At 39.3% G+C, this 19,782-nt stretch overlaps 2 protein-coding genes across 2 annotated transcripts in view; both read right to left on the bottom strand.

The window, feature by feature from the left end:
* Positions 1-6: 6 nt before the first annotated feature.
* On the bottom strand, positions 7-17,560 carry LOC140332802 (receptor-type tyrosine-protein phosphatase kappa-like). Its single transcript, XM_072413995.1, has 20 exons — positions 17,483-17,560; positions 15,615-15,870; positions 14,858-14,897; positions 13,920-14,031; positions 13,062-13,111; positions 12,457-12,593; positions 11,465-11,552; positions 10,241-10,311; positions 10,089-10,160; positions 9,472-9,588; positions 8,795-8,949; positions 7,656-7,791; positions 6,782-6,931; positions 5,526-5,625; positions 5,312-5,391; positions 4,678-4,812; positions 4,296-4,421; positions 4,014-4,171; positions 649-784; positions 7-265 (listed from the first exon to the last, which is right to left on the bottom strand). The coding sequence occupies exons 1-20, from the start codon at positions 17,548-17,550 to the stop codon at positions 191-193; spliced, it is 2,262 nt and encodes a 753-aa protein (XP_072270096.1). The 5' UTR covers positions 17,551-17,560; the 3' UTR covers positions 7-190.
* A 371-nt stretch (positions 17,561-17,931) lies between these two features.
* The window catches only part of LOC140332801 (complement receptor type 1-like), a 29,582-nt gene continuing 27,731 nt past the window's right edge, over positions 17,932-19,782 (bottom strand). The window contains exon 7 of the mRNA XM_072413994.1: positions 17,932-18,038. Coding sequence (XP_072270095.1) covers positions 17,932-18,038 — 107 coding nt within the window. The remainder of the gene's footprint in view (positions 18,039-19,782) is intronic.

Raw genomic sequence — 19,782 nt, 5'->3', positions numbered from 1 at the left:
TTGTAGCTACAATCTGATGGGTTAATGGCTCGTGGGCTCCTAGCTGGATCCTGGTCGGTTTGTAGCTACAATCTGATGGGTTAATGGCTGGATCTTGGTTGTTCCATGGCTGGATCTTTGCAGGCCCATGACTGGACCCTGGTGGGCTCAGGGTCTGAGATGTCTCAGGATGACAGGTCGGAATTATTTGTTATTTGAAGTTCCCATATGTTTCAAATGAATTCAGATAACTCTGAGCCAGGTTGTAGCAGAACGAATACTGATCCTGCAGAGAGAAGAAGAGACATTTATACATAGTCCATTAGCTTATCATATATACAGTACAACAAAATGTTATTACAAGAACATGAAAGAAAACAGGATGCAGGTGTTTTAAATTGAAAGTGTACAACATACAGAGATAACATCACTCGGAAACTTTCATATAACCAGTGTAAACTCCGCAGGCTGCAGACTGGTTGTACAAAACACATGAAGGTTTCTGATTGATGTTTGTGCATTGTGTAGTTGCCTGAAACACCTACCAAACCTGCAAGGTGTTATCATAGATTCATTGTCAGCCAGTCAGATCTCTATTATGGGTATATAATAATGGCAGCCTCAACAAGGTGTATAACCTGTGCAATGTATGGAAGGTGCACAACATACCACATTGGGAATGAATTGGTAGCGTCTCCTCCGGAGGGAATGCACGGCCTGTGACACATCCAGACAGCCATCACTGCGGATCTGGTCGCAGAGTATGATTCCAGCACAGAAGAGACCCGAACGGGTCGCCCCATCACTGCACAAACACAAAGAATTTTTATTAAAGGTTAGACAGCTATGGAAGGGAGGAAGGATTTCTTCTTTGACAATTGTACAAACACTTTTGTCTACATAATGGTGCAGTGCTCAAAAGATGAAAGAAGTTCAAGGCGTGGCAGGATCACCAGATATGTATACCAGCATTCAAATAGAAACTATATAATGCAGGGCACATAGCATAGGTATAAGGGAAGAGGGGGAAAGAAAGAGGTTTTTTTTAAATATCAGATATGAAAGTTTAAAATGAGATGTTGATTGTTCAATTGAGGGTTTACTGTAGCTAACAGGAATTATTAAGTTCTAGACATTCATATAAAAGAAGGATTATTATGTTACTAGATCTCCAAAACTATATTATTCAATAATCTTTGACAATCTATATGCTTTATGTTTATATCTTGTATTTGTACATTATAGAAATCATACAACCTCTGCAAATTTATACCCCTGAAGAAGCCTATAACAGGCAAAACGCGTTGGGAATCATGCGACCATAACAGGTCCCCTTCTTACCTTGTTTTCAATCTTTATATGTACTTTGTTTGACATTGGAAGGAGTCTTATGTCTAGATTAAAGTATCCAAACCCTGTGACAATAACAGGCATTTGGATATTGAGCTTAAAATAAATAATATGTACCTTTGATGTATGTACTAATTGTAACTTGAAAAATACACACTTCATTTATTTTTGCACAAAAACCTTCTGAGCCTGAAACCTCTTTCTTTCCCCTTATTCCCCTTATTCCTATACTATGAGCTCTAAATAATTACCAAATTGTTTCATCAAGGTTGTGTTGAACCTAAGACAAGAACCAACACCAAAAACGAATAAACAACTATATAATGCAGTTTGCATTGTAACCTTATGATGTCTTAAGCAGTTCTTTGTTTTTAGTAAAAATTTGTGCTATGAGACTTACAGTCTAACTTCTCTACCCATAGACATACCTATGACTTCCAAAATATTAACACAATCAGATGTCATTATGAATGAACTTCCCCTTATCTGTGTATGATTCACTATACACCTACATCGTAAAACATGGAAAACTTTACCCCCTGATTTATACCTTTAATGGTTACCACTGTAATAAATCAACTACTCTTTATCCGGCAATAATTCAAGACACCTGAAGCCCCTATTAAGTCTAACACTTCTCAAAAAACGTCTGTCTTGACACTAATATTTTAAACATTAGTCATGTAAAGGATTACGTATAAATCACATCATCACTAATTACATCTGGTTTCCACTAAAAACCTATACAATCTGGATGGGCCTTTGTATAAACAGCGTGAAAACCCCACCAAACATAGAGTACAGCCTGTCATCTGGGAAGGTATTATTCCCTAACAACTGTTTTATTATGATAACTAGCATTTATTACCACCATGTACATTCGTCATCTGAGTCCCAAAAAAAAATCCCCTGAGGAAACCAAATAGGCGAAACGTATCGGGTATGAGACCAATCAATTCTGTTATCTATATTTGCTTTTGTTATTGGCGATATAGCCCATGTGAGACAATGTGAAACAAGGGTGTATCCTTCATATGTACATAGCACATGATCTGTATGTTAAGCTGACAGCATAGTAGGTTTTTGTTAATCTAGGTGAGATATGTTAAACCAATAAATTGTTCTTTTCTTTTTACAAATAATGCCTAGTAAAGCCTGCCTTTTTCTTTTTCCTCTTTCCAAATAATAACTATAATCAGGCTAGGCAATTGACTTTTGTAATTAGCATTGTATACCCCGCCTATACACTCAAAAAACTTCATTTATACCCACACACTTACAAGGGGTAACCAATAATCTCCTCACAAAGTAACCTTTCTCTGGATCTTTGTTCTGACACTGGTCTTCTGACACCGCCAACCTCCCTCTCCTGCGCCAGACTCTTCCCTTCCCTTCTCGTTTGCTCTCATTTCAATTATCTTCAGTGCTTCCATTCCTCTGCATATCCATAATCACCCAAACTCTCTAAACATCTCTTCTTTTGACAAATTAATCCTCTTCTTCTCCCCATCAATTTCTAAAGCTGCCCTTGATATTTTAATAAGTGTTAACAAGGCAGTAATTTGGTACTCGCTTCGTAATTTTACACATTATATAAAAAGAGTAACAATTTATTCCAAATCACATAAAACAGCGTAATAACATTCACCAATATATGCAACATAGTCCAACTTTTTGTTATTAAAATTGATACTTAAACCCCAAATCCTAAAAATCATTTTTTGTAATTATGAATCACAAATAGGGGATGTGGTACAAGATTTTACATAACACGCCATAACAATTGTGCCTAAATACAGTCAATTTCCCCATTCTACTGGCATGCAGTCTTGGGGTCATCACTTACTCTGCTCTCCTCTTCATTCTCCACATTCATAGCACGACTCTCACCTCTACAATCTAACACCCACCTTTCTTATTACTCATCATCTGCTGCTTGTCTGTGAAATTTGCTAACCTGATACATAAATACATCCCTAACCCTCTCTGCTCCTCCAATGACCTGCCTGACTTCTTTATAACCTCTTCTCACGCATGGCTCCATCCCCTCTCTAGATCTGTCCCCATTCTCAGGAACACAAGCCATCATCACAGACTTGCCCATACACATAAACAAGCAATCAAAACTCACCTCTAAACATTCCTATCCATGTTTCTCTCTCCTATTCATCATTAAAAGCCACAGTTCAATTTTCCTCCTCTTGTGTCTGTATTTGTAATGTATACAGAGATCCATAAAACATTGGGGCTTTATAAATAGGACTAAACTATGGGCAGCACGGAGGCTCAGTGGTTAGTACGCCAGCATTTTGCAGCGTTTGCTCCCAGATTCGAATCTCAGCCAAGACATTATCTGCATGGAGTTTGCAGGTTCTCCCCGTGTCTTTGTGGGTTTCCTCTCACGTTTCAAAAAACGTGCATCTAGGTAATTGGCTTCCCACCAAAATTGACCTTAGTCTGTATTAATGACATATGACTATGGTAGGGACATTAGATTGTGAGCTCATTTGAGGGACAGTTAGTCACATGACTATGGACTGTGTAATATGTAAGTGCTATATAAATATGGTGTAATAATAATAAACAGCAATGTACATCATCGGTTCCTGCATGTAGTATTAGTATAATTTTAAACAAATTTTCATAATATCCCGCCATACCATAAAGGCAGCTGTTGGACTTACCAGCAGGTTACTAGGATGTGACTTCCGGGCTCACGTAGCTGGGTCTTCTCCACCTCTTCTATCAGACTGATAATGGCCGCTGGATTCTCAGGGAGAGGTTTGTTCAGGGGCCAGGAGTCCAACTGCCACAACTTCACCTCCATGCTGTTGTTAGTGGTCTGTGAATACCAGCTCATTCATTAATTAATTCAATGTTCCTATTCACTTATATAATGAATAAACAACTAATTGCCCAGCTAGCTGTGCCCTGCCCCGGCCTGGTTGGTGCTTTCCTATTCTCACCTCATCTGTCTTCCTTAGGGTAAATGTTGTACTTCTATATCCATTCCCAGCTGTCCGTCCAGTTGCCCTGACCTTGAAAATCCTGTAACCGGTTTCTCCTTTATCTGGGAAGAACTTGCAGCCATTCTGTAGAGGATAAAATGGGTATACCCAACATCAGGTGTCACATTGATACCTTTCCTCCATACTTCTTGCAGTGATATGGTGAGACCGTGGTATAATAACGAGTAATGATGAGGACTGCTGATTACAGAGTAGGAGTTAATTATGATGGTGAGTACCAATGAGTTAATAATGTGTAAAGTAATGTAAATAATAATGTGTAAAGTAATGTAAGTAATGTAAGTAATGATAGTAAGGGTGGAGTAATGTCCATGCTGACCTCATGCAGGTCCTGGGCGCTCTGCAACATCACCATTGCGGTACATTTATAATCCCAGACCATCGCCCAGAAATCGTCCAGCGTCTGCTTCATGGGCAGTTGGGTGACGATCAGGGCATCTTCCTTGCTGTTAGACTGAAAGAACAGAATGAATTGTCTATAGGAGCTGTCCTCTGATATCAGAATGATGTAGATGAATAATATTCACAGAACATATTATTAATATTTACATAATATTTAATATTCACATAATGATATAATATTCACAGAACAGAAGACTGATGATATACAAATTAAATATCTGTTTACAAATGAATAAACATTCTCATAGATGGCTCTATCAATCTCCATGATGATCAGCAAAGCAGGACAAAGATATAAAACAGCTCCTATACATAGCGAGACCAGAATATTCTGAGCTGCTAATTATTTCTCACAGCCTCGCCTTTTAATACATTTCTAACCTGGGACATACTGAATGTTAGAAGATTGTGTTCAGGTAATAGATATTCCAATAACAATTGTGCCCATTTCCTACTGGTGCAGTTAATATGAATAGTCCAGGAGGTATCAGGTCCTGGCCCGAATTTGAACCTGGAACCCTAATGATGCAAGACTGCTAAATTATTCTTACATTAACAAACACAGCATTGATGTATCCTGGGGTCCCCTGTGTGCTCAGTACAGAAGCCAGGACAGGACGCCAGTGATCACCTGTGGACAGAGATAACACAAGAGGTAAGATGACCTCTAACCAAACTCCAACCAAATTTTACAATTGTCAGAAAGAGGTATAATTTGCCGTCAGTCTAATAAACCATCCCCCTAACACCCAGAAGCCATATTACCTGGCAGGATATCGGGGTTGCGGTTCTTCTCCAGATTTTCAGACTTCTTCCCTTCTTTACACCGATAGATCTTATATAAATCTGTGATTTTCTCCAGGACCTGAAAGATAAATCCTCCATTTACAGCTGTTCAGATAATAATATTCTCTCATCTATGACTGTGGAGTAAAATATATCCAAAAATTATAATATACCATTTCAGTTTTGAGTGGGATGAGATGCATTTGAACCAAATGTCAGATTTTAATTTGTTTTCTGTGTCCCCACTGGGAACTTTAGCATTTACACTATAAAATCCCAAACTTCACAGTCGTTACTACAACAGGAATAATTGGTAAATAATTTGCCTTTTCTGGTGACAAATTTCTAAGAAAGAATTTTCCCTACTTTGGGGCAGATTCTACTCTCTTCTTGATGTGTCTCTAGGACAAGAAGAGAAGTGAAATCTCCTAAGAAAGGGAAACACGAGCAGCCTTATAATCTCCACAAAGGATATGAATCTTCCACAATCTACCAGAATTAGTGGACAAGGTATTTATTGTAAAGAGCTTTCCAATGGAATCAGGCTACAGACGGTCATGGAATAACATTAGTTGGTCGTTCGGTACATCTCTCTCACACCTTGAGCTTCTTCAGAGCTCAGAGATCTACTTGAGGTAAGGTTGTTCTTTGCCCTATTTTCCAGATATCTGAGCATTTTAAAAGGAAATGTTAAGGGAATATTTCAAATGACGGCGGCATGGTGTTAGTGCTGACTGCAGCAGATGAACTGAGGAGGACCAAAATCTGGGATCCATCATTAATAATGGAGGATCTCCTGTAGAGTTTTTCCTCGGTGCTCTCTTGGTCTGACTAACATCTGATGCTGGCTTTGCATTCCTACATTGGAAAAACTTTATACAGTAAAAGTTTTCTTATGTCATATAATATGTCAAACAACCATTACATACCTCTGTAGGGTTTTGTGATCCAACACAAGACTATGGAGATGCCAAACCCTCTTGTGAAGTGCAAGTAAAAAGACAGTCAACTGAAAGCTACATGCTCCTATCAATGAGCTCTGAAGGATCTTAGTAGGGTTTCCATCAAACCCCATTGACACAAATCCAAAGCCCATCCACACTCAGAGCCCCGACATACTACAAGTGGTCACCATTCACTTGTCACCTCTGTCATCATCTGGTTACAAGAATAACTTTGCTCAAAAGGTATTTTTCTTTACATCTTTCAGTTTTAATAACAGTTGCCGCCTTTACCTGGAACTCTTTGTCATACCCGGTCATGTTGGTCGTGCTGTCCCGTACAGCCATGTGATTGATATGTTTCTGAATGTCAGATACTGGAATGATGGTGTTTCCACAGAGAAGAGCTTCTAGCAAGGTGTCATAGAGGAAGATGTACTGCTCCTACCGAGGGAGGGGGACACAGGACCATGTGATCATATATGAATATTGACAGTGAATCATGTGACACATTATACAGCTTTAAGATGGAAATGTGAGACAACATTGTATACCTTTGATAAACTTTATAAAAATGTATTTTTTTAAAAAAAAAGAGAGACCAAGGCAGGATTGGACGTGGAAAGGGGATATATTTACCCAGGATTCCTCTTGTATGTGAAGTAATTTGCCCAAGATTCCTCTCCTGTGTGAAGTAGCAGGTGGAAGACTCTCACGTGTGAGGTAATTAATGAAGAAGCAGGTGGGGATAAAACAGAGCCAGGAGCTCAGTCAGTAGTTCAGCTCTATTTGAAGACACAGACAGGTGGTCTGTGTGAGTGAGCTCAAGTTGGTCTGTGTGAGTGAGCTGGAAAGTTAGTAAAAGGTTGCTGGAAGCTTGGTTTTGAGCTAACAGGGAGAAGCCCTCCAGCTGATAGACAGGGATGTCTGATGTATAGTAAGTGCCGGACAGGCAAGGTTTTCTTTTGCTGTTTTTGTTATTTTATTTGCAACCTTCAATAAACCTGGCTGCAAGCCAGCTTAAGGCTGATACCTTGGTGTGTGATCTGAGTTGGATGAACCAGACAAGTGTCCTTTGACCCCAGCAAAGGCGATCCTGAGTGTACCCTTTCACATATGGTAAAGAAATTAAAGTAAAATAAAGGAAGACAATAGAACATGAACACACCTTTTCCTGCACCATCTTCAATCTTTTTTTCCGCATCTCTGACACGCAGTTATACACATTCACCTTCTTCACCGCATTCGCCATCTTCAAAAGAATGTCCAGTGCAATAAATGTTCCCGTCCTGCCAATCCCAGCACTGCAAATATGGGAGAAAAGGATATGAATGGGATATAGAGAAATAAATGGCTTTGTATTTATGGTAGTTGGATATTTACAGCACACAGAATAAAAATCTGACCCATCACAGACTGCATTGGGTTTGGTTGCCATACATCAGCCAGCTGGGCCTTTTCCTGGTATTCTTTGTAGCTAACATTGATGTTACTCAGATTTAAAGAGTTCAATGCACCAAAACACAAACATGAATGGGGAGGTGTAGGGTGAACTCCATCAACCCAGAACAGGTTTTATTGTTGTAGCTTTACTTTAAGGGCTTTTCCCTGCTTCTGAACTTCCTCTTTTTCTATGCAAGTCAATGGCAATGCAAACGCGTCTGAGATGGATCTGAGATGCAGGTCAGTGGACACTCCTGTCAAAGAACTATCTTAACTGCCTTGGGTTCACCTAAAAGAGCTGCATTTACCTGTCCATAGAAACGCTAATGAAAACCCACTGCATATTTAAGTGTCTGGATTAATAATAGAATATAATAAAAAATTCACCTAATGGTTCATCAAGTAGGTAAGTTTTTTTTTTTTTATATATAGTTTGAGGGAATGAATGTTATTGAACCTCTGTTTTTGGTTGTTCTGTTGTTTTATATTTTTGATTTAGTAAATTTATAATAGATTTATGAAATGTACAAGTTCCAGGTAGCGCAATAAGAATGCTGGTAACAGTTGTGGTCCAATATTTTTGTGAGTTAAAAAATGGTTGTCAAGATTCAGATGTTGTCAATGTTTGTAGAAAGGAAGGAGGAAAGGAAAGCCTAGACAGTAAAGTGTTCTGATTATATTGCTTGATTTTCTGTATTTGGGGCAATCTCTCTGCATCTCCAATTAGAAACTGTGGAGACCAAGTATCGGACACACAGGCAGTGCTTTGGTAATAAGTGGAGTCTGACTAGTAGAAGAAAGGAGAGGCCACGTATTCACAGCCTGTGGATATATTGAACTATATATTTTGTCCCCATACCATACCTGCAGTGCACAATGATAGGCCCAGACCCTGGTGTGTTACACTTGTTCATCAGTTCTATCAGCTGTACTAGGTCTGATGTGTTCCTGGGAATCCCATGGTCCGGCCAGCGCAGGTACTGGAGCTGCTCCACCGTATTCTGGACTGTGGACTGCACCTAGGTCGGAGAGATATCCATCAGGGTCACAGAGCTAACAGGTTCATAATATGTGTAAAATTGTACCTGTCTAGGCCCAGAGGGATGGGCTGGTTGGTGTAATAGAACCACTAAATATCATTTTACAATATAACACTACATCACAGGATCAGGGCATTGTTGGCTGCTCACCCAATGGACACCAGTAGAAGAACACAGAAACTGGATTATAATTCTGGTCTCATCAGATAATAAAGAGGAACATCCTCCAATGGGGACAATTTTTTTATTGAATAATTAAATTGAATTACCCTCACTTTGGCTGATATACACAAATTTCCTGTTGTGACTCTGAGACAGCAAGCAAAGGGAAATCATTTGCAAACAAGAAAGCTAAAACTGAAAGAAAATAAAACTTTCTGGACATCTCTCTGGAAAATTCTGGACATCTCATGCTGTATTGTTATACATTTCAAGGATTCATCTTGTGAACTGCATTTGCATAAAATAAAAAGGTAATGAGACATTATTTCAGCGTGTTACCTTCTTCAGGATGGAGGTTCGGATGGTGATGGCCCCGGTCTGGATGACTTTCTGAACAGAAACTGTGATGTCACCATAGGTCTGACTCTGCTCGGGCCAATAGCGCTCACATTTTACCTTTGAGGATATAATGTTTAAAGTGAGATATACCAAGGGCATTTATCATAAGGAACTCAAACAGCTGTACAACATATTGAAGTATAAATAAGCAAAAATATAGAATCTACCAGAGAATAATTACAAGATACCATCTCACAATGTCAGTCTTATCCAACTTCCCATCATCTCATTTTCATTTCCAATTAGATTTTACAATACCACCCTCATGACTAAAACAAAGATTCATATTCCTTTTTTCATAGAGGTAACAGTGTCCAATAAATTGACTTGTTATGTCGCTATGATGAGAAATCATGATATTGAGTGTAGACCAACCCAGGGTCAGACCTGTATAGCCTAATCTGGTCCTGGGATTTAAATGTGTTACCATGTGCTGAATCTTATATATATATATATATATATATATGCCCTGTATGAGACTTAAATCTGCAACGCAGTATCTCCCGTCTTCAATATCCCATGTGTCATATACACTTCGCCTACTTTCTAGTTTTCGCCGTCAGCGGACATAATGTATGGTAGGGTCGCTCACCTTGTGTTGCTATGTATAACTTTGGTGCTTTGTAACCCTGGAAAATAAAATATTTTATATGGAAATGTTTTCTATTGTATGTAAGAATATATTAAATCTGGGCAGAGCAATACTTACATCAATGTAGGAGGCATTTATATAATCCGATCTGGAGGGCCCGGATCTCAGCACCACGCGAGAATCGTCATCTGAACAACAAACAACTTGTTATGACAAATTTCCAAGCATTGGTCCTGTGTCAGAGTGTAATTCTGAATGGTTTGAATTACCTTACCTAAGTTTCCATACTTTTAGCATTGTCCAATACAATTGTCATAAGGAAGTTGTGAGGATATCATGGACATCTTGTCACCACATATAGTACCTTTATGGTACACATCTATCTGCAGCTTTAATTGGTGATAAATCCTTGTGTATTAACCATTTGATGTTTAAGGTATTCCTATACTTCCTATCCTTGATCCTTAGATATCTTTACCTGGGGTGGGGCACTAAGTCTCTGGCTGTTATATATATTACAAATATTGAGTTTTCTCCATCAAATCTCCTGATGAAGCACTACTATATCTGTGAAATGCATTGAGAGAAATGGGGAGGCTGTGTTCACCTTCAGTTATATATGGACTAATAGTCTATTATTGGAAGAAAGTGAGAAATATAGCGACCTCATGATGTAGAGAAATAATTCTTTTATGTCTCTTTGCTGAGATAAGTCATTTATAAATGTATGTTTTTTTAAACTTTTATAATAAACAAATTTACAGTTTTAAATTTACATATTTTATGTGGTTTTTTTTGTTTTAGATATGTCCTAAAAATCCAATATATATACAACAGAGTGGTTTCTTTTTTGCCCTAAATGACGGCAGACATGTTTATTATATACAGTCTCTGCTGCATTGCAAATCTATGGTCGGAGCCCAGTCTCTGCTCACCAGCAATGCCGCTTATCTGGTTTTCAGTATTTGTATTCTTGCAGCAAATGTTTAGCATTGAAGCTGATTACACTGCAGGAAAGAAGAATATACCAATATATAATTTATATTGGTATATAAATATACCAGTATGTTTTTTGGGTTGTATAGAAAGAAAAAGCATGCGCAGTCATACAAACTCCATATAGATAAAGATTTTAGTGAGATTCCAACCAAGGCACAGAGCTATAACAAACAGTGGAATAAGGAAGAGAATGAGAATGCTTAGTGAGTAAGGTGATGTTATGTTCACTATGAATATCTATCCGATGAACACTCCCGGCACACATTCACTTTGCCCTATTCTCTGCTCCAATAATACATCAGCTGTAATGTGATGAGTTAATGATCTCTGAGTTGTACTTACACGGTAAAACTTTTTTGTAACGATTCTTTGCTTGGCTTTCCTCAGCCAGGCCGACAGAGCAAGGACGCACCAACCCTGCTGGAAGATCCTGCACAGAGATAGACAGATTACTGAGGGCCCATTCACATGTATAGTAACACACATCAATGCACCAAACAGGAGGAATGCACTGCAATGCCCCAATTTACTAAGGTAGCACACCTCCAAGGCAGGACACGGTGATCATTTCATTGCATTCGGTCATAATGGTGGGATTTTCGTACATTCTATATATAACATAATGTGTCACCAGTAATGAGTAAAAATGAGAAGTATGCATATAAAAAATAACGGCTTATATTGTGGTAAGGTATTCGCAAAGCCCCTGAACATTGGGCTGGATTTAATAAAGCTCCCCAAAGCTGGAGAGAATACACTTTCATCATTGAAGCTGAGTGATCCAGCAAACCTAAAAAAGAGTTTTTCAAAATCATTTGTTATGTGTTAACAAATGTTTTCAATCCTGGACCAGATACATTTCAAGTTTGCTGGATCACCCAGCTTCACTAATGAAGGTGAATCCTCTCCAACCTTAGAAAGCTTTAATAAACCAGGTCCATTGTATCACCATTTAAATTGCTGCCATAGTAACAGGGAAATAGAGGAAAATGTAGTTTCTTTGTAAATAAGTATCTAATAGGTAAATGTATTTTGGCAGTAAATGTTATATGTTTACTTTTCCACTTGAGCCATGTTTCCCTTGATCACCCCCCCCCCATTCCACCACTTTGAAAACACGGCAAAGTTGTAATTGTAATAATTGTTGTGTGGGTGACAACACCTAGGGAGTTATTAGTGAGAGGTTTTCCTGTATGATGGATATTTAATGTGTTCCATAATAAGAGTTAACATTACCTAACTGTGCTTGTCATCGTTATTTCAATATTTCAATAATTGCCTCATTATTCTGTCACAGCTCTGCGGCCATGTATGGACACCATGCTGAGCCTTACCTGGTACTCCAGGTATCGTCCAACAGGGGAAAGGTCTGTGTTTTCTTCTTCTACTTTGTCATGGTCCAATAATTCCTTCTGGCGGAAATTTTTGACCACTTTTAGAAGCTGATCCACCGGGATGTCTTTCTTTTTACCTGGAGGAGTTATAGGTAAACAATTATTCTCCAGGGAGACGGTTATTTACTGCCAAATCCAGATCTTCATACATTGTCAGAGCTGCATTTATACCTGGTGAGGCCAGAAGCTATATAAAGCTTGGAGGCTCCATGGTAAAGAGTTACACCAAAAGGAGAGAAAAAGGGGAACAAATATACCCCTGATGCACCGGTACACGGTCCCCTTCTGGTTGGCACACATATCCATGAAATGATTCAAGGAATGCCAGGAAATCACGGTGTGTACATTTCCACGCTAGGTTACGACATGTTGATAGTATCTGCATTAATGGGAGACTGAATACTTCTGGATCATTACAAGAAATTCTCCAAGATTGGACTATGCCTAATTTTTAATTGAATTTTCATTTTCAGAAACAGATTGGATAATAAAGTGACTCCCCCCACCACCCATGTACCCCTGAAATATAGTGCATGTCAACCTACCCAATCCAGTCTGAGCCTTTAATGGAATGTTAGATGAACGTCTTGATTTTCTGCAGAAAAAAAAGATAATTGTATGGAATTAGTGTAGTGTAATACACCAACCCTGCTAGCAACAACACCGGAGGCTCTCCCATGCTATTTGCCCTATGACTAGTTTAATGAAACTAAAGTTTTCTGGATGTGTGTTCACCTGAGTATCAAGGGGAGCAGGAGAAACCCCCATGTTAGAGGGATGTGTGTCAATGTAAGTAATTAGCCAAGTAACAATATGTGTAGGCTCTTTCAGCAATGTACAGGGGTCACCATGGACATTCTGACATTCCAGGGCTTCTAAGCCCCAGCATGCTGCGATGTACTGTGTGTTTGACACCTTTCACCAATTGCCAGTATTGTCCATGATGCCTCCATTGTCCCACTAGGACCATTATTGAGCGTTAGGGACATATGACCCTGATGCTGGTGTATTGATTGCCCTTCCATGGCCCATTTTAGGTGGGTACTAACCACTGCATATCGGTAATGTCACACACGTCCGGCTGTTTTGGAGATCCTCTGACCCTTCATCACCAATTTGTCATGAGTCATGTGTCTATTTTTCCAACACATGACTTTCCAGAACTGACTATTGACTGGCTGCCCAATATATTCCGTTCCCCTAGTCAGGGGCCATTGTGACCAGATCATCAATGGTTGGGGTGATCACTGTACGCCAGCTAAAGGTTATGCAGCTTTGAATGCTCTGTTAATGTTATCATATCACATGACATATCATATATCACCATTTACTATGGAATCTTTATCCTTCAATGCAACCCGACAATCAGAATTCACAAACAAAATACATTTTTTGGAACCGACCGTGAAGAGTGGCTCCACCAAAGAATCAGCAGGAGAAGAAGGACGAGAAGTAAGATGACAGCAGATATCGACCCCGCAATGATCTGATTGGTGCTGCTAGACGAGGCTGCGACTATGATGGAAACCAAGACAGAGAAATATTATCAGATGATATATTCCTTCCTGCCAGCCAACAATATAAACTTGTTTTTCGGGTAATAAAAATTGGGGGAAAATTATTCTGAAACCTGCCAAAACATTGCGTGGAAATGTAACCAATGCTGTCCCATCAACAAACAAAAACTTTTATAGCAAGGGGGATGAAGAAGATTCCAAAGATATGACAATTCAAAAAGTTTATATGATAATATATTGTGATGATGATTTCAAATAAATATATATATGCATAGAAGCTAAAATAATTTTCTTTATATTTGCCGCAAGCTCTTTTATTTCTAATAACTGATTATTTAGCCTTCAGTGTGTCTTGGTTATGACATACAGTATTGAGCTTTATTCATTAATATATCACCATCATCTTCTGTGGCGCTGTACAGAGTATGATATTGATAGTATAGGGAACCATTAATACATACATAACTCATATACAGTACAAGAGTGAGTGCTGCAAAGACAAGACCTTAGAGTGCTATGCCAAATTACTTCCATAAATGTTTTGGGATATATAATATATGTATATTTATATAAAATAATCCAGGTTTGTAGGGATTACAGGATATTTCCATTCTATGAATAGAGACCACTGAGGAAGCCATTGGTCTCATCTAAACAACATGCAGACATGGAGGGGCCGAAGCCGTTCTCATTTAAATGTAAACTACAGCTTGAGCTACTGAGCACTGCAAATATGTTTTTTTAGGCAGAACATTTAAGAATATACAATTATGAATGCTTAATTTCCAACACTTGGATACACACACATATACATACAAACTTACCCTGAAGGAAACCTGCAAAAGCACATGATGATTTTTCCACCTTGAAAAAACAAATGAACCATTTACAACTCATATATGAAATAGTCACAAATGTATCGGCACTTCTACAAATATTGGTCAGCCAGCCAAGCATATGATGACTTCCACTTTGCATTCACATATCAGAGCACAGATGCTCTTATTTCTCTCTTTTTTCTGATTTTACACTAATCAGTAGCTGAAACAATGGAAGACTAGGAAACTTGTCCTTCATTACCTTCTTACCTTCTCCTGCACCTCCAATATTCATTTTGCTGGAGGTTTTTGAAGAGGTTTAGTCGCTACTTGTCTTTTGCAGGAATTGATAGAATCAGTGGAAATTATAACGGCCTAGCCAACCTATGAAGGATTCACACTTCTTTTCCTATCTAACTTTGGCTATTCTGTTAAAGCTAAGACGTGCAGTAGGCCATTGGAGATCCTATGGTCCTGTGATGACATGCAGGCAAAAAGATTGAAGAAGATGAAAGATCTATAAAGCTATTTATTAACAATGTAATTGTTAGAGCTCATCATATTATTAAAAAAAAAAAAGATTGACTTCAATAAAACACAAAGCACTTAAACATTCCTCTGTGTCATGATAAGCTGAAAAAGATTCCTAATCAAATTCTACTTGAATCAATAATTACGATTTTTATCACAAATTAGTGAAAACAGAGCCTAGCGGACCTCATTCATGTGACTTTCACACCTAGAAAACATCAGCTAGCCATACCTTCTTCCATTGGCTGGTGACCCGAGTGTAGACGGTGTAGTTGTGGTTGGGGGTAAGAGGGGCATTGTGGAACCCATTGTAATGTTGGTTATCCCCCAGGATGAAGGTCCGGGGTCCAGTGAGGGTCTCTGCTGGTAGAACAGCTGCTGTATAGGGACTCGGAGCCAAGCTGGAGTTGTAGGGAGTGTTCTTGTATTGCAGACACTCTTCTTTTAAATTATCATTCCTTTCACTAAATACAATTATTTCATAGGACCTGGAGGCAGAAAACACACACATAGGCTCAGCTTTGCTATATAATAAATGTAAAAAAACAAAATAGGCCAAATGAGACCCATGGCTGAATAACAAAATGTGAAGTCCAGAAGGAGTTGTGTGGTTTTATTATTTCATCATGGTAAAACCATTATAACAACAACAATGATTACAAAGCATTTTTCTTCCTTGTAAATATACTGGCGCGTTTCGCGGGAACAACTGGCTTTAATGGTAATATCTAAAAGCAACTTGTACAACTTGTACCTTTGATTAATCATAAGCAACATAACCTCTGAGAAGGATCTTTAGACAGACAGCAGCTTTAAACAGTAAATGGTATAAAAGATTAATATATAAACACCTAAACACATGTAGGCCTCAAGAGGCAGGCGAAGCAAGCATCCAAAGTGGACAACCTAATTCAAATCCAATATTAGGGAGAGGAGTTGAATCCTCTAAGGAAAAGTTATTATAAATCACCATAACGAGCAGACATGGAGGTTGACCAGTTGGCACAGTTTGTTAATAAGCCATGGGTCTCATTTGGCCTATTTTTGTTTTTTGTCATTATATTCTAGGAGGTGGTTAATTGATCGCGTTTTGGCTACAGGAGGGCTGGAGACAAGACCAGTCACCCTACACAAGGAATGAGAACAGTAGTAGTAGGCCTTTAATATAGGACATTATGAAACAATAAGCCATATTGACCATTGGGAGGTAAGTACCTCATTGTTGTCAACATCCATGGCTTTAAGTTCCTCTATTCTCATGAGCTTGTTGACCCGAACAACCCATTGAGAAAAGGTGAGGGTGGGGGGAGGTCTGTTTCCAGTACAGTATGAGCCGCAGCTGAGAACAAGAACAATAGATTTTATAGAGCCCGGGGGTAGCGAGAGTAGAGTTATCTTGGCCGTGGAGGTTAAATGCTGATCATATAATTCAGGGCATATACAGAAGATCTCCTTATAATAGGGCTGAATAACCGGAGAGGACCAATAAATATGCCGGTATGTTCCTCTATGGTCAGGAAACATATGGTTCAGAAACACTGGGTCCCTGTACCACCTGGCGAGGATTTTGTAGTTCTTTTCCTGCAGGTAGCAACTGATAGAAGTCTAATGCTTCAGGCTTTCTGTCGGTCAATGTCGGAGATGGTTCTTGTGAGTATTTTATTCTGGAAGGTTTTATACTCTGGAACTGTATGGACAGTCATATGATCAATTATTGGACAATCGTATGGTTTTATCACAGGATAAGTTACAATTTTGACAGAAATTCCTTCCACGTGCATTGTTATTTCTGTGATGTCACTCTTACTCCCTCATTGCCGATACGTGAATATCACAGGTCATTGACACTATGGGTGGGTGAATATCTGCTCCCCTGTGCGTAAAAGCTGTGAGTTCTCCCACCGAATCATAGGGGTCCTATAGTAACATATGAGTCAGCGGGAGAAACCACAGTGTACGGGGGTGCAGATAATTACCCCCCGGAAGTAACAAGGTGGTAACACGTGGGCTGCTGGAAAGGTAAGTACAGAGCGTCTCATTTTACAGATCTGACCTTTCCCCTTGTATTGTCAGGGTGACCAATTGTTAGCAGTTCCTCACCTGATTGGCCCATTCAGATTAGGGACTGGGTGGAGTTGTATGGTGGTATCACTTGTTGTGTTCTCCATGTGATGAGGAGGATCTGGAAGAGAAGATTCAGGAATATTTTCAGGAAACAGAACCGATCCTTTGTGTGACCAGAGATGGAGATTGCAGATGTATGAGTAGTTTAGACTTGGATCACACTTTGTACATTACACAATGACACTGATTTATGAAAGCTCTCCAAGGCTGGAGAGAATACACTTTCAGAAGTGAACTGGGTGATCCAGCAAACCTGGAATGGATCTGGTCCAGGATTCAAAACATTTGCTAGCAAATAGAAAATGATTAATAAATGTCACATAAAATTGACTCCCAGCTAATAAATGAGGCCGATAATGGAACACGTAAATAGTAACGGCTGAATATGGAGCTGAGATTATATAATAAATATACAAAACGTAGGATTATCTTACCTGGAAACCAGTGATTGTTCCCCGTCCATTATCCAATTTCCATCTTATTTTGTTATCTTCCATTGATGGAACTTTCACTATTTTAGGTTTATCAGGTACTGGATGGAAAAGAATAGCAGATTCAGAATAAATTGTCCATACACACACAGATCAGAGCGGGCAGCTCCCCCCATACATCCGGGCTGATAGTACAATCCTACAATCAATGTATAAATACACACATGTGGTCATACTGATATATAGCTGTATGGATTGCCTGGACAATGACAGGAGCTCTACTGGGTAGAGCTCCTGTTACTGTGTTCATCCAATCCAACAATTCTGCTCCCTTACTGGATTGGTGTGCCAATGGCAGGAGCTCTGCCCGGATGTTATGTGTCCAGAGCTGTTGCTGCGAAGAGGGGGAAAGGCAGCAAGGTAGTTGCCCTAGGGAAGAAAAAAAGTAAATCCAACCCTATGTATAAAACTCCTGACAGCAAATTGTTTTGGATTTTCACTCTCTACACTTTATAGATGCTACAAACAAAGAATATCCAGTGAATTGTCCATCCATATTCAGGACCCAAAGCACTTCTATTGTAAACAACAGGCAAGATCACGTGCCTAAATTAAGTGCCAAATTATAAGTGCAATGGGAATGAATCCAGGGAATTACATCATCATCCTCTACTAACATCACTGATGAATTTACCTTCTTCATCTGCCTGCAACTAATCCACATTTATCTTTTACAGGTAAGTGTCCCACTCTGCCAAATCACAGCCCTGTGTATGCAATTCTTTTCCCCTGCAACTCTCATCTGATTGTATATGGTACGTCTCCTATTATAGATGAATTTATTGCACCAACTTTAATCTCCTCATAGATTTATCTGTTCACTATCACTTAGTGCACATTGATATGTATTGCCCTGCCAACCCTTCTCCTACCCAGGTTCAACTGATATCCCAAATTCCTTGTTACTCCCTTCAGTCCAGCCATATCCAGGGCCCAAAGCACTTCTATTTATACAACAGGCATGGCCATGTGCCTAAATCTTAAGTGCAAAATTATAAGTGCAATGGAAATTATTCCAGGCAATAGAAGCAGGAATTGGAACAGAATTGGACATACAATTTTACTCTGCCGCTCCCATCTCCGGCCTTGGGACTGATTCATCCACCTGGACTCCAACACCTCCTCTGCTGCTGCCATTCTGAACTTGTATTTCATCAAACCATCTCTGTGACCCAATCATCATATCCCACTCCTGGAACTGCAAGCTTACAAGCCTCACTACTACACATATTACAGGACCGGCTCTCATGGACTTCAGTTTGCCACATTGTTTATTGTACTAATATTGTTCGCAATTATCTTTTAAAATGTATTATTCACCCTGCACCCTGTCCTCCCCAGTATGATAACTCATTGTCTCTGATTTATTAAAGTTCCCCAAGGCTGAAGAGAATACACTTTCATCAGTGAAGCTGGGTAATCCAACAAACCTGGAATGGATTTCCTAAAAGTTGTAAGCTATTGGTTAGCAAATGTGTTCAATCCTGGACCAGATCCATTCCAGGTTTCCAGGTTTGCTGGATCAGCCAGCTTCACTGATGAAATTGTATTCTCTTCAGCCTTGGGGAACTTTAATAAATCGGGGCCTTTGTCTCTCTTTTTTCTCTACTGCTACTTTCTGGTGACATCTCACCCAACCCCGGTCCCCCACACAGCCTCTCTCTTCTATATTTTTTCATCAAGACATTCCCTTCTCCTAACCTCATCCCCATTCACCCTACCCATAAGTCCTTACCCCCTCTCTCTGGCAGTCTATAGAATGCCAGATCTGTTGGCAACAAATTA

Source organism: Pyxicephalus adspersus, chromosome 6 (genome assembly GCF_032062135.1).
Source record: "Pyxicephalus adspersus chromosome 6, UCB_Pads_2.0, whole genome shotgun sequence".
NCBI lineage: Eukaryota > Metazoa > Chordata > Amphibia > Anura > Pyxicephalidae > Pyxicephalus > Pyxicephalus adspersus.
Note: the sequence above shows the minus strand (reverse complement) of the source record. Positions and strands in the feature narration are given on the sequence as shown.